This window comes from Odocoileus virginianus, chromosome 16, assembly GCF_023699985.2.
Source record: "Odocoileus virginianus isolate 20LAN1187 ecotype Illinois chromosome 16, Ovbor_1.2, whole genome shotgun sequence".
Lineage (NCBI taxonomy): Eukaryota > Metazoa > Chordata > Mammalia > Artiodactyla > Cervidae > Odocoileus > Odocoileus virginianus.
The window spans coordinates 8772184-8787961 of record NC_069689.1 but is presented as its reverse complement, the minus strand read 5'-3'; the positions used below and the strand labels follow the sequence as shown (position 1 = coordinate 8787961).

At 41.0% G+C, this 15778-nt stretch overlaps 2 protein-coding genes across 17 annotated transcripts in view; both read left to right on the top strand.

Annotated features, from left to right (window-relative positions):
• Window positions 1-15778, top strand: part of MARK3 (microtubule affinity regulating kinase 3) — a 101682-nt gene that overhangs the window by 53654 nt on the left and 32250 nt on the right. For 15 of the 16 annotated variants that reach the window (XM_020913499.2, XM_070477761.1, XM_020913498.2 and 12 more), the window contains 2 exons: window positions 10539-10587; window positions 13006-13071. In XM_020913499.2, coding sequence (XP_020769158.1) covers window positions 10539-10587; window positions 13006-13071 — 115 coding nt within the window. Of the gene's footprint in view, window positions 1-10538; window positions 10588-10613; window positions 10703-13005; window positions 13072-15778 lie in introns of those variants that run through there. The other variant, XM_070477767.1, reaches the window with a different exon arrangement.
• On the top strand, window positions 1757-2165 carry LOC110150525 (ATP synthase subunit epsilon, mitochondrial). The gene has a single exon (XM_020913509.2). It carries the CDS (start codon window positions 1832-1834, stop codon window positions 1985-1987), a length of 156 nt encoding a protein of 51 aa, XP_020769168.1. The 5' UTR covers window positions 1757-1831; the 3' UTR covers window positions 1988-2165.

The window sequence follows — 15778 nt, the reverse complement described above, 5'->3', positions numbered from 1 at the left end:
AATAGAAATTTTTCCAAAGACGACATTCAAATAACCAACAAGTACATGAAAAGGTGTTTAACATCACTAACCATCAGGGGGAATGCAAATTGAAACCACAGCGAGATATCACTTCACACCTGTTAGAATGGTTATCAAAAAGACTAGGTAAATCTGACAAGAGTGCAAAGAAAGGGGAAATGTGTACTGTTGGTCGGAATCTGAACAACTACTATGGAAAACAGTGTGGAGGTTTCTCAAAAAATTAAAAATAGAGCTATCATACAACTCAGCAATCTGTTTCTGAATGTATATCCATAGGAAATACAGTTACTATCTCGGAGACGTATCTGACCTTCCATGTTTGTTGCAGTGCTGCTCTCAATAGCCAAGTTAGGGCGACAGCCTGAGTGTTCATTGACAGATGAATGGATAAAAAAAGTGTGAGGGGTATTATTATATATTTCATAATATATTATATATTATATATATTATGTAATAATAGGAATATTATTCAGCTGTAAAAATGGAAATCCTGCCCTTTGTGACAACATGGATGGGCCTTAAGTGCATTATGCTGAGTTAAATCAGACAAAGACAAACACTTGTTGTTCAGTCACTCAGTTGTGTCCAACTCTTTGCGACCCCATGGACTGCTCCAGGCCAGGCTTCTTCACTATCTCCTGGAGTTTGCGCAAACTCATGTCCGTTGGGCTGGTTATGCCATCCAACCGTCTCATTCTCTGTTGTTTCCTTTTCCTCCTGCCTTCCATCTTTCCCAGCATCAGGGTCTTTTCTAATGAGTTGGCCCTTTGCATCAGGTGGCCAAAGTATTGGAGCTATGATATCAATTATGTGGAATCTTAAAAAAAGAAAAGAAAAAAACTGAACTCATATAAAAAGAGTTCATAGTGGTTACCAGGGGGTGGGGGGTTGAGGGAAATGGAGAGCGGTTGTCAGAGGGTACAGACTTCCAGTTGTGAGATGGGTAAGTTCCAAGTTTCTAATGTAGAGCATGGGGACTGTGGTTAACAAGTATTAGGTACTTGAAAGTTGCTGTGAGAATGGATCTTAAATATTCTCACCATAACAGCAACAAAAAAACGGTAATCATGTGAAGTGAAGGATATGTTAACTAACTTTACTGTGGTAACGATTTCACAGTATCTGTGTGTATCAAATCATCACATTGTACTCCTTAGACTTAAACACAATATATATTATATGTCAAGTATATCTCTTTAAAATGGGGTGTGGCACTTGGAGAGAAAACTTGACCGTTACCAACTTTTTGCTAACAAAAAGTTACCAGAGAAAACTTTAGAATTCTTTACCCAGCCAAGTGTCAATCACATGTGAAGGTAGAATCAGAACATTCTGGGCCATGCAAGGTCCAGAATTGAATTTGAATTTAGACATCTGCTTACTCTTCCTCAGGAATATTGGTGGGGCTAGGGAGGGAGAATACTAACAAGTGGGAAAGGTAGGATCCAGAACAGGAAATCCAACACAGCCGGTCTTGAGAACAGAACAGGGGCCTCCAGAATATTAATTTCTTCAGAGAGGAAAAAAAAATACTTGACTATTTGAAAGTATCTGAGAGGAGATATACACTTCTGTTACAGAGCTTAAGGATGGACCAGTAAAGTGAGAGATATATAGAAAACCTAAGTGAACAAAATAACCAAAACAATTATTAGCTCAAAGGAAATCAAAACATTTTTGATAAAAAAAAAAAAAAAAAAGAATGGAGGCTTCTCGGACCTGGCCTTCCGGCAGCCGGGTTGCGGTCTGAGTGCCGACATTGACAGGTCTTCAAGATTCGGCCCGACGCGCCCCCTCTCGCGACATCATGGTGGCGTATTGGCGACAGGCTGGACTCAGCTACATCCGATACTCCCAGATCTGTGCAAAAGCAGTCAGAGATGCACTGAAGACCGAATTCAAAGCAAACGCCATGAAGACTTCTGGCAGCAGCGTAAAAATTGTGAAAGTGAAAAAGGAATAATCTACCCTGAGTACAGCCTGAATGCTGCATGTTCAAGGTGAAGCTGTGAGCACGTATTATAGCATATTGGAAACCATCTCCCTTCATGGAAAAAAAAAACAAAATAATACCTGTGTTGTTCATAGATTTACAGTGCCAGTAAATTAAAGTACAGTTCACTCTAAAAAAAAAAAAAGAATGGAAATGCATTCCTAGTGTGGCTGTAAAGAATATTTATAATGCAAACTGAATAATTTCGCCAAATATTATGGTGACTGATCAGAGGAAGGAGGGAAGGGATGTGGGGTGGGGTGGGGCAGGATGTAAGAGCAGTCTTCATTGCTAATATTACCAGGTCAATAGCTAATCACGGGGGAGGAGCTAAGAAATCAGACTAGCAGCACTTCTGCTCCAAAGTAAGGCAGCTCAGATACCTGGGGTGGAGGGCTCCTTGCTGTGAGCAAGGGTTGAGGGTGGAGAGAGATACTACATTACACAGTTCGACTTTCACAGCTGCATATATGTACTGCTTTTATCAATAAAAATGAAACTGTTTAACCAAAACTGTAATAGAACCTCATGAAGACATAGGAGAGGGAAAGCATAAGTCTGTTTGGAAGGGCTTCAGGAAAGCTGAGTCCACAGTGGGGATCAAGGAAGCCATATAATCTGGCATTTCAGAAATGTGTAGGTGAACAATAGATGACATAGCCAAAGAAGCTAAAAGGACTGCTTATGAAAAGCCAGCAGAGAAAGAGTCAGGATGAATTTAGATAAGTACCCAACATTGTCTGGTATGGCAGACAAAGTTCCTATTTCCTTACTATATAAAAAGTCTTGCAAATTGAGGAGAAACAGGAGTATATAACCTGATAGAAAATAGTCAAAAGATACACTTAGGCAATTAATAGGATAGATGGTGAGTGTTCAGGTAAAAATGTTCAACATCCACATCCGAAAAGAACACATCTGTGTTTTTCACATCAGATTTGCAAAAAGCTGATAGTTCATATTGTTGGCAAGATTGCAGAGAATCAGGAACTCTCTCATTGGCAATAATGTGAATTAACATATTTTTAGAGAATAATATAGTACTGACAAAATTTTAAAAGCATGTATGCCCTTTGGCTTCCATTCAGTTTCTAGGAATCTGCTCTGCCAATATAGTTTCAAAAATGTATGAGGATGTATGTATACAAGGATGCTCACTGTAATAGTTCAGTAGCCCAAAGTTAGCAATAAACCTACGTGATATCAGTAAAATACTGGTTAATTACATGCAGTACATCTACACGTGGGCTTCGCTTCCCTGGTGACTCAGTGGTAAAGAATCCGCCTGCCAAGCAGGAGACTCTGGTTTGAACCCTGGGTTGGGAAGATCCCCCTGGAGAAATAAATGGCAACCCACTCCAGTGTTCTTGCCTGAGAAATCCCATGGACAGAGAAGCCTGGTAGGCTATAGTCCACGAGGTCACAAAAGACAGAGCAGCTGAACAGCAGCAACATCCACACGTTTATCTGCCCCATCTGTCGGCAGCTCTTCCTGGGTAGTATAGACAGGTCACCGCTTTTGCCTTGTGTCAGACAAGCAGGTTTTAGTGATGCTTTTAATTACTTTCTCTCTTACCTGTTAGCTTTCCTGTTCTGTTATTTATTTCCAGGTTAGGGTGGCTCTGAGAGGAATTGAACTTTCTTGAAGCTCCTTAGGTTTTGCTTTACTGTGCTCTCTCATATTTGCTGGTGTTTTTTTTTGTTTTTTTTTTTTTTTTTTGCTGGTTTTTAAAGACATTCCCTGGAAAACTTGCTTGCCTTCCACCCTCCAGCAGCTTTGGCCCACACCATGAAAAGAATAGTAAACTCTCTTGTTAACAGTCCTCAGAATACAGCAACTTTCAGCTACCTTTTCTTTTTCAGAAAAAAACCCTCTTATCCAAAAAAAAAAAACCAAAAAAGTACACACTTTATTTTCAACCTTTTTCTTAAAATTAATTGGAGAAGAGGAGATAGTTAGATATTTAGATCTAATTTAGATAAATAGATAATTAGACAGATAGATAATTCAGTTGTGCTTCAGAGTTCACAGGACAGATAAAAGTATAAGAGTCAAAGTCTTTACCCGTCCAGATGCCTGCCCAGAGACAGCCAGTGGCATTGGTTTCTTTGGTCCTTACAGAAATACCCGGTTTATAGAAAGGCGAAGACATGTATATTTTTTTCTTTTTCATACCAGTGCCTTTTCTTGACAGTTCCTTCTCCATGAACTCTGGCATTTGCCAGGCTCTCTCCCTCAGTGTTGGCTGAGGATCTTTGTTCTTTTGTTCAGCAGAGGTTCTGTGATCAGTGTGGGGAGTGAGACAGAGAGACTTGCTGAGAAGTGGGTGATCATCCTTCCTCCTTCCTTCATAAAGTACCCCAGAGACGTTCCAGGGTCAGGGAGGCTGGTTATAAATCGAGGTTTGTGACCCCACTTGTCAGTCTGAGGGAGGCATTGGATTCCGGTGTCTGGGTGTCATTCTGTCACTCCAGCTGCATTTTCTGTGTCTGTATTGTGACCCCCCCCCATCTTTTTTCACTCTGAAATGCTTGTTCGTTGATGTTTCTGTCTTTCCATTTTTCAGTTAGGCAGTTGTCATTTCCTTCCAAGGATACTATCCCTATGCTGATAATTCTGCAGAATAGCCCAGATTTCTTCCTGAGCTTCAAACCAAAATACCAGCTACTGAGCTTTGTTTTCACTATCTTCACTTAATTGCCTTTCACATGGTGTGTCCTAAATCAGACTCAGCCTGCCGCCCTTCCTCACTGCAGCTTGAGTCTTCTCTGTCTCATGGTGGCATCTAAATTCACAAACATGGGTGTCAGCTTCAGCTCTGCCTCCCTCCCCCTTACCCACTTAGTGTTTCTTACTTATAACCTTGGGTTTACAGTGCAGCTCTTTCCTAGTTAAGAAGAGGTTGGTGATTGTATGCCTGTTCATTATTTCTAACACATTTTCATCCAGTCAGTTGCCCAGCTGACAGGCTCTCAGCCTTTGGCCTGTCTCATACCTGTATGTCCAGAGAAGCCAGTTGGGTCACTTTTGCCTGAGGACTTAGGTCCCAGTTTGATGACTGTGACGATACCTCAGCCCATGCCCTCTCTGATGTGCTCATTTTACCCTTTTAATTTTACTCACTCTTGGCTCTGCTGGGTCTTTGTTGCTGCTTGGGCTTCTCGCGGCGGCGGCTTCTCCTGTTGAGAAGCACAGGCTCTAGGCGCACGGGCTTCAGGAGTTGCAGCTCCTGGGCTCTAGAGCACAGCTCGGCAGTTGTGACACTCAGGTGTGGTTGCTCTCCGGCATGTGGGATCTTCCTGGATGAGGGATCAAACCCATGTCTCCTGCGTTGGCAGGCAAATTCCTCACCACTGAACCCCCAGTAAAGACCCTGCTCGTTTTATTTTTAGGTCAGTTGATAAAATTGTTTTTTCCCAAGGATAATTTCTGTATGTCCTCGGTCCTGGCTTTGGGGACATTTGTTTTTTCTGTGGTAGTATAGGCTTAGTGTCTCTTCAGTATTCTCATCACCAGGATTCAGGTCTTTGCCTTCAGAAATGTTTGTTTTCCTCCTGTTTGCCAGTTCCTACAGGACATAAAAATGGGAAGATGTGTAGAGCAGGGGTCCCCAGACTCTGAGATCTAGTGCCTGCTGATCTGAGGTGGAGCTGATGTAGTAATAATAGAAATGAAGTGCATGATAAGTGTAATGTGCTTGAGTCCTCCTGAAACAATCCCCACCCTAACGTCCATGGAAAACTTGTCTTCCACAAAACTGGCCTCTGGTGCCAGAAAGGTTGGTGACTGCTAGTGTAGAAGATGGAGATTAATGAAGAGAGGAGAATTCTTTCACTTTACACATTTCTGTGTTACTTCATTTTATTTTTTACAACTAGCATCTGCATAAGGTTGAAAGGAATGTAGAGAAGTAAGGTAGTAGAAATCGGTAAACTTCTTATTTAAATGTCCTTTTATAGTAGCAAAACTTAAAAAAAAATATTGTACTATCCTATTGAGGTCTTTCCTTAATGTTCATGTTTTCAACAAATTATTTCTACCCAAATTTATCTTCAGCCATCAGATTCACAGTTGATAACAATGAGATCTCTGGCATGTTAATCACATACACAAATTGTCAACTTTAAAAAAAATTCTGTGCAGTACCCACCTGTTGCTCTGGAGTTTTCTGTATTGCCAGCTTGTAACGTATCCATTGTTTTACTTGTACATTTCAAAGGTGGCTATTTGGAATCATGAGATGAGTTAGGACTTTGGAGTCAGACAACTCAGACTCTGAGCTCTGGCATGTGTTAGCTGGGAAAACTTGGACTGGTTTCTTAACTTTCTCAGTCCTCCTTTTCCTGTGCATTGGAGATGATCATAGTCACCTGGAAGAGTTGTGAAACTTCAATTAGATAGGATCACAGCTGTGGAGCATCTAGCGCTGAACCCCAGACACAGGTGACACTCGACAGCTATCAGCTTCATGCCTCCTTTCCCCACCCCCTTTGATTAAGTTGATACAGAGTTGATTCTAGTTTCTGCTTGATACGTAATGCTGACAGAGGTAAACACATAAAGTTATTTGGTGGTACCCTGACACTGTCCAACTGGGAGACCTTTGGCTACTCTATCTGCCTACAGAAGGAAACTTGTACTTTTCATCCCTATGTCTGGTCCCACTCACCTATCCTGTGTGTTTTCACAACACATCCCTTGGTGTGGCCTCTGCTGTGTGTAACTCAGTTCAGTTGCTCAGTCATGTCCGACTCTTTGCAACCCCAAGGACGGCAGCACACCAGTCCTCCCTGTCCATCACCAACACCCGAAGCTTGCTCATACTCATGTCCATTGAGTCGGTGATGCCATCCAGCCATCTCATCCTCTATCGTCCCCTTCTCCTCCTGCCTTCAATCTTTCCCAGCATCAGGGTCTTTTCCAGTGAGTCAGTTATTCACATCAGGTGTCTTAAGTACTAGAGCTTCAGTTTCAGCACCAGTCCTTCCAATGAATATTCAGGACTGATTTCCTTTAGGACTGACTGGTTGGATCTCCTTGCAGTCCAAGGGACACTCAAAAGTCTTCTCCAACACCACAGTTCAAAAGTATCAATTCTTTGGCACTCAGCTTTTTTTATAGCATGACTACAGGAAAAACCATAGCTTTGACTAGACGGATCTTTGTTGGCAAAGTAATGTGTCTGCTTTTTAATATGCTGTCTAGGTTGGTCATAGCTTTTCTTCCAGGGAGCAAGCATCTTTTAATTTCATGGCTGCAGTCACCATCTGCAGTGATTTTTGAAGCCCCAAAAAGATAAAGTCCATCACTGTTGGCTTTGTTTCCCTATCTGTTTGCCATGAAGTGATGGGACTGGATGCCATGATCTTAGTTGTTTGAATGTTGAGTTTTAAGCCAACTTTTCCGCTCTTCTCTCTCACCTTCATCAAGAGGCTCTTTAGTTCCTCTTCACTTTCTGCCGTAAGGGTGGTATCATATGTGTATCTGAGGTTATTGATATTTTTCCCGGCAATCTTGACTCCAGCTTGTGTTTCATTCAGCCCAGCGTTTCTCATAATGTACTCTGCATGTAAGTTAAATAAGCAGGGTGGCAACATACAGCCTTGACTCCTTTTCCAATTTGGAACCAGTCTGTTGTTCAATGTCCGGTTCTAACTGTTGCTTCCTGACCTGCATACAGATTTGGTTTTCAAACTTCAGTGTGTTTCCTCTAGTGTATTACCTACTACTACTCTCGAAAAATTACTCTAAAACTTAGCAACTTAGAACCTGTGTTATCTCAGTTTCTTTGAGTTATCTGTTTGAGGGTAATTAATTTAGTTGGATGATTCTGACTCAGATGCTTTCAAGATATTTTGGGGAAGAGCCACAGCTGCAGGCGCCCAAAGGTTTGATTGGGGCTGGTGCATCAGCTTCTAGAAGGCCCTATCACCTGGCTTTTGTCTAGGGCCTACTGTTCCTTACCAGCCGCAGGTGTGAGTCCTCATTTCCTTGCTGTCTGGGCCTGTCCATTAAGGTACTTAATGTCCTTACAACATGCATGTCAGTGATCTGTGAGAGCAAGGAATGAGTCCCAGTGCCTTTACAGCTTAGTCTCTTGAAGTCCCCTCCCTATCACTCTGCTTTCCTCTCTTCATGAAAAGCAAGTCACTAAGTGCAGTCCACACTGAAAGGGAGGATATTAAGTTCTACCTTTTGAGAAGAGGATTGTCAAAGTATTTGTGGACCTGTTTTAAAAGCACCTCACCAGGGGTGCTGGTTGATATGTAAAATTCTTAAAGCTCATTTCAGATCTAGTGATAGGTAGAACCCAGGAACCTACAGTTTGCACAGATATCCTAATGTTCTGATGCTGGTGGCTTAAAGTCCACACTTGGAAACCCACTGCTCTGCCAGATGGAGCACCTGGTCTTCTTGAAATTGTCTTCATTGGTTGCACCTCCCTGTCTTGCTCAGATCACCAGCCCATTTTGAACTGCATAAATCCAGTTACCTCCGTGGTGCCTATCACCGCAGGCAGAAGTAAGCTCTCTGTCCCTTGGGTCCCTGCAGGACTCCGTCTTTCTCCTGCTCTTTGGTTCTGATGTTGTAGTGCTGTGCTGCTAGTAGGATGTAAGTTGTTTTTATTTGGCCTCTTTTGCCAGCAGAACTGTGACAACCCTGTCATAGGCATTCTGCTACTCAGGATCTAAAAGCAGCGTGGTCATTAGAATGCTAAAGAGACTGGCTCAAACCACATATTCTTGGTAGTCAGTACTTTCTTGCAGGCATTTATCAAACAAATGAGTTCCTGTTGTGTGCCAGGCTGGGTTTCGAGGTTCCACTGGTGACAGGAGGCAGACAACACTCCCTGTAGATGAGGCGGCGAAAATGAACTGATAAACACAATGTATTCACAACGTGAAAGACATTCTGGGAAAGAAGTACTGTGATGTAAAACAACAGAGACCCACTTAGATAAGATTTTCAGAGAATCTGCCTGAGACTTGAAGGAGGAAAAGGAGAAAAAGTTGTAAGGAAAGAAGAGTTAGTATGTTCTGGGGGGAAATCAGAGTGCCTGGAGTTGAGGCTGAAAGCATAAGCAGTCTGCCGTGGCCATGGTCAGGGTTTCATTCTAAACACAGTGTCCTGAGCTGAGTTAGCGTGATAGCCAACTTGTCACTCTTGTAATTTAACAGTTGTAGAAATAACTGGGAGGTTCAAATTATAGGTACAAGTCCAGCTATAATGAATTGGGAAAACAAGATTCCTCTGTTTGCTTAACACAGGGAAATGAAGAAAGAGCCCAAGCCTTTAGTGGATGATCCAGTATTATAGGTGGTGGTGGTTTAGTCACTTCAGCCGTGTCCGATTCTTTGCAACCCCATGGACTGTATAGCCTGCCAGGCTCCTGTGTCCATGGGATTTCCCAGGCAAGAATACTGCAGTGGGTTGTCATTTCCTTCTCCAGGGGAATCTTCCTAACCCAGGGATCAGACCCACGTCTCTTGTGTCTCCTATTTGGCAGGCAGATTCTTTACCACTGCACCACCTGGGAAGCCCAGTATTGTAGACAGAAAGGCTGTTCATCTTGATTCCATGTTTTTAAGCTCTGAGCTGTTTGTGGGTCAGATACCGTGCCTCCATGCCTTTCAGCTGCCTCCGTGCCTGTCAGTTGCTGATTTCATTTCTCATTTAGACCTGGGGGACAGAGACAAGCACCGGGAAGGTCCCAGCTTCCTCATCCCACAGGCAGCCGCTCTCCAGCCTTGCCTCCTACAGGCTGCGATGCCCCGGGTGCTAGGAGACTGGTTCTGACCACATTCCCCGTAGAGAGATAGGAGAGCCTTGGAAGACCTTTCCTCTCTTTTTCTGGTTTCCACTGGTTTGCAGGAGGGTGTCTAGGATGGCCTCTAAAATTCTATTATTTTATGAGATCTCATATTAGCCCCGACCATGATGCTGTGACCCGCCTCTGAATTCACAGCATGTTGTACAGCAACAGTTTAATATTCTGCCTTATTCTGTGTGATGGCTAGGCAGTTAAATAAAACCACTTGAAGTGGTTTTATTTAAAGCCTTATAGAATTACTTGGAATTATCAATCTAATACACTCAAGATGCAGTTCATTGGGACTGTACAAGATTTTATTTGCAGAATTACAATTCCTCGATAGATACTGAATCGGACTAAGTCTAATAACAAACTACTCCTGCTTAAATCTGATTTCTGTGTTCAAGATAGCAAAATATAATTCAAAGTATAATTCACAATAGCAAAATCTCCTCCTCCTCCAGGAACTCTGCTTTTTCATACGATAAAATTGACGCATTAGTATCGGAGCATTAAAATTGACGCATTTAGTATTAGACAACAAAACTACATCATAATTACCCTGGATTTCCATGTCTTAGATGTGGACTACTAAACATTATCAGTGAATCAGTTATCTAAGAGAAAAATTTAATTTACATTGCTACTGTGGAATATAATGTTTAATAACCTGTGTTGGGGGGATTGTGTGTGTGTTTGTTTTTTAGCTCTTCAGAGAAGTGAGAATAATGAAGATTTTAAATCATCCAAACATAGGTACTTTCTGCTTTCTTAAATACTTTTGGGTCTAAATGCATTCTTGAAACTTTTTCATAAAGCTAAACATATATTCCAGAAGTGACAGGAGATTTCTTCCCTTCTCCCATTCCAGGTACACTTTTAGAATATGTGTGTGTGTGTGTGTGTATAGTTGATCATTTCTGTTAACTTTTTGAAATTGCTAAAGATAGGTTAAAAGATTAGATATTAAACGTTCAAATGTAAAGCTTTAATTTAGTAGAAACATCTGTAATCAGATTGTAATTTTCTAAATTTTAATATATCAAAATGTCATACTTGTACCTAAATTTTAGATAGAAGGAATTACAGTAAGCTAAAGTTTTCAAAGGTGTTTTTTGCTCTAGCTGTATTCCTAAGAAAATAATGGTGTATTGAAACATATTTTAAAAAATAAAGGGAATTTCCTGTCAGTCCAGTGGTTAGGACTCCATGCTTCCAGTGCAGGGGGCACAGGTTCGATCCCAGGTCAGAGAACTAAGATCCCACATGCAGCCATAAAAAAAAAGATACATGGCACTTGCTATCTAATAGAGTTTTTTGGCATGAATTGTTTTACACTGTACAGACCTGCTTTCTGTGTCCTCTGTGCTTTATGCAGTGAGGTGTGTCTAAAGATGAGGGTGGGTCATGGTCCTGCCCTCATCGTAGTTGTAGAAACAAGATGAAAGCTGACCCTGTGTACACACCTCAGTGAAAATTTTTGATTCCATGCATAATGCAGATCTTTTAAAATAATACAACTACTTTCTTATATAGTAATAGGTCCTACAATCTAAAAACATTTGAGTGAAATAGCTCATAAGACAACCAATTGTATCAGCTTACTATCAAAATCATTTCTAGGAAGTGGAGTGTGATAACTTTGGTGTTAGGGATATCTTACCAAGACTTCTTGAAGCACAAGAATAGAAAAATAAAATGGAACCACAGGATGGAAAAAACTTACACCCTATTTCATCTGATCTGAGCCACCATCATTTAAAAGGCATTATTGTGTTCAGGTACTGTTAAGAAAATGATACCAAGCCATTATCCCTTTATCAGTGATGTTAATTAAAATGTGAAAAAATACATATCTTAGAATCAGTGAACTGTGACATGGTTGGAGAAAATAACAAGGGAATAATAGTGAAAAGAAAGCCTTTATATTTTATTTCAGCTGTTTGAGGTTAGCTAACCAACTCTAGATTTCAAATTTCAACTTCCCACCACAAATACACTGCCAAGAACCAGCTCACTTAAACCTATTTGTTTTGTTTTTTCTTAAGTGGTACCCTGATTAAAGTTCCCTATACTTACTACTAAATGACATATCTTTGAAAATACAAATTTCTAAAATTTAAATTCCCATTGGATTAAAATAGTTTTCCTAGAAGAGCCAATATTTGCATTGGAATTTTATATTTTAATTTATCTTTGGCTTGCCAGGTCTTAGCTTCCCAACCAGGGATCAAACCCAGGCCCCCTACCGTGAAAGCACAGAGTCCTAACCCCTGGACTGCCAGGGAATTCCCCCTGCATTGGAATTACAGAATTTATTAATATGTTGATGGTTTACCAGCATATATGTCTTAAATTTATTTAAATAATTTTTCTTAACAACCTGAACATATGCCATCTTAGAAATGTGATAGTTTTAATTCACCAGTTTGACAAACACATCAAATACTGTGCAAGCTACTGATCTGATTTAATACTCTGTATTAAAGCATCAGAAAATAACCCACAATAGAAGAGATTAGCATTCTCCCTCACTGCTCTCCTTTTTGCTGAATTTAATTGTAACATATGTATTAACAAAATAGATACAGAAGATAGTGATCTTAGGAATTCCCTGGTAGTTTGGTGGTTAGGACGCTGCATGCTCACTGACAGGGCCCAGGTTGGATCCCTGGTCAGATCCCTGGTGAGAGAACTAAGATTCTGCATGCTGCGTGGCTCAGACAAATAAAAATAAAAATAAAACGTACGTCGTTAAAAAAGAAGGGAATCTTTTTCCCTGAGAATTGTGATAAATTTCTTAAGCAACGAAAGTCTCAAGTGGAATTCTGTGTATCCTTAAAGCCACAATGACAGGTGAATTGAACTTGAACATATAGGAGTAGGATAGGTACAGACAGACTACAGGAGCATGAAATGAGAGCAGATAAACTGCTGAGTGCATCCTGAAGTTACAGTGTTTGAGAACCCAGAAATTATGTTTATTGTTATGGGCTTCCATGTTTTCATAAAATCTTTTCTGCTGTTGTAATATAAAGTTTCCTAAAATCATTTTTTAAGAGGGCCATATATTAATAGGGAAAAAGTTAACTTTTTGTAGTTAGTTTATATGTATATGTTATGTACATACAGACATTTGTTTCTTTTTCTCCTGTATCTTCTCTCTTCTCGTAGTGAAGTTATTCGAAGTCATTGAAACTGACAAAACACTCTACCTAATCATGGAGTATGCAAGTGGAGGTAAGGCATTTATAAATTATTTTTCTTTCATCCCTCCCTTTTAGAAGAATATGCACCCACACTGCCCATATGGATAATTGATAGAGTTTCATTTAACCTTCAGAGTCATAATACACTAGGATGAGAATCAGAAAAGCTGATTGCTAGCAGTTCAGTGGGTTACTGTTAAGCATTTCATTGTTACCATCATTAATTGATTATATGCAAATAGTTGGATATTTTTATGGTATAACATAAAGTTTACCATTTTAACCATTTCAGGTGTACAGTTCTGTGGCATTAAGTACATTCACATTGTTAACCAATACCATCATCCATCTCCAGAACTTTTTCATTTTCCCAAAATGAAACTGTCCCTATTAAACAATAATTCCCCATCCTCCCTCCTTGCAGCCCCTGACAACCACCATTCTGCTGTCTGTATGAATTTGACTACTCTAGGGACTTCATATGAGTGGAATAACACAGTATTTGTCTTTTTTGTGACTTCCTGTGTCACTTACAATGTCCTTAAGGTTTATCCATGTTGTAGCATGTGTCAAAATTTCCTTCCCTATTAAAGCATAGTAATATTCCATTGTTTATAACACATTTTTTTATTCCAGTACTTGAATTTTCAAAAGCATCAATGTATTAGCCTATTTGAAATAAATGTGTACTGCATGCTGGATGGATTTCTTTATCAGATTTTTACGTCAGTGGTGCCTGTTGTTTCCCAAGGCCAGAAATGGTGGTCACAGTGTATACAATTAGATTTCCTTCAAGATTAAAGAGTAGTAATTATTTGCCTCTAAGGATATATAAATGTAGAAATTTTTATGAAATGAATGTATATAGCTGTTCTCTTTTGCAGAGATTCCTATTTTAAGGTCATGGCTAGGCTGTGCTGGGTTTTGGACCACGCGTGAATGTTGTGGAGGCAGGAGCTTTGTTGTTTGTCTTTGTCTTTTCCCTGCCTCTAACACAGTGCCTGGCACAGAGCAGACTCTGAGTAAATAAGAATTGAGTTGAATGAATGAAACTTTAAACTACTGGAGATATGTTCTGTTTAACTCCACAGTATAGATTTAATTGTATTTGATTATAGTAGAGTTTTATTTTGTTTAACAAGCTCTTTGGTCCAGAATGTAAAACCTGGAGACAGAAAGTTGAATCACAGCCTCATTGTGATGTGTTGACCACTAAATAAAAGATTGTAAATCTGTTCTGGGCAGAGCAGGCACACCCCTGACACCACTTTTTCATACTCCTAATTCATTATTTGGAGAAGGAAATGGCAACCCACTCCAGTATTCTTGCCTAGAGAATCCTGTGGACAGAGGAGCCTGGTGGGCTGCTGTCCATGGGGTTGCACAGAGTCGGACACAACTGAAGCGACTTGGCATGCATGTATGCATTGGAGAAGGAAATGGCAACCCACTCCAGTATTCTTGCCTGGAGAATCCCAGGGACGGAGGAGCCTGGTGGGTTGTCATCTGTGGGGTCGAGCAGAGTTGGACACGACTGAAGCGACTTAGCAGTAGCAGCAGCAGCAATTCATTGTTAGTTGTGTGCTTTGTATTTTAAGTGTGTGGTTTGAGATTTTAGTTGGGATCTTCACAGTTGAGTAGTAGGAAGGAGCTGAAGGTTAATTGTAGAACCATAAATCTATATGGCGTTCCAGTGCTTTCTACTCATCTTACAGTTCGTAATCTTCTCCTTTGTGGAGCCTCTACAGTGTACTAGTGCTTTTTTTCCTTACTTGATCTCCTTTGACTTTCATAATGGATCCATGATGTGGCCAGGCAGTGAGTGAGGAGATGGAGGCTAGGAAATATCCCCGTGGTCATGTTGCCAGGCCTGAAGCCCCAGCCTTCCAATACCACATAGCCTCTCCTGATTGGTCAGTCAGTCATGGCTTCCTATTTCATCTATTTTAGGTCACAGGGTCATAGCAGTTGCTCTGTGTTGGAGAAGTGTCCATCCCGAGAGGACGGGCTCTGGAAAAGACAAACATGGAGTCAGTCTAGCCAATGCCCCTCACTGGCAGTGTGACCTTAAGTTGCATGTCTCTGAGCTGCTCAGTGGACATGGCCACACAGTCCTCCTCTGAGGGCTCAATGCCGCTGCTTAACATTACAACAGCACTGATCAGCGGTGGTTTGTTGGCTTGGGCCATTTGTTTAAATCAGCTCAACAAAGCACCTTCTGTCTGCAAGGCAGCAGTTTATTGTTGATATGTTTGCCAATTTGAACAACAAAAATTTCATTAAATTGGCTACTTCCTGCTACTGCTAAGTCACTTCAGTCGTGTCCGACTCTGTGCAGTCCCATCCCTGGGATTCTCCAGGCAAGAACACTGGAGTGGGTTGCCATTTCCTTCTCCGATGCATAAAAGTGAAAAGTGAAAGTGAAGCCTCTCAGTCTTGTCTGACTCTTCGTGACCCCATGGACTGCAGCCTACCAGGCTCCTCTGTTCATGGGATTTTCCAGGCAAGAGTACTGGAGTGGGGTGCCATTGCCTTCTCCATCTAGCCTCTTATTTTTCAGTTTTATAGAATCATAGAATTTTACAATTGGAAAGATTCTCAGAAAGTCATCCAGGGCAACTGCCTAGTTTTTACAGATGAACCTCTGAAAAGTTGGTCTGGTGCCCATGGTTTCATCACTGGTTATAGTGACGGGACCTGAACCAAGGGCTTTCTGAACTGTCTTGACATGGGTGGGG

Coding starts and splice junctions, on each gene's coding strand:
- LOC110150525 (XM_020913509.2), top strand. CDS start 1,832: ATGGTGGCGTATTGGCGACAGGCTGGACTCAGCTACATCCGATACTCC.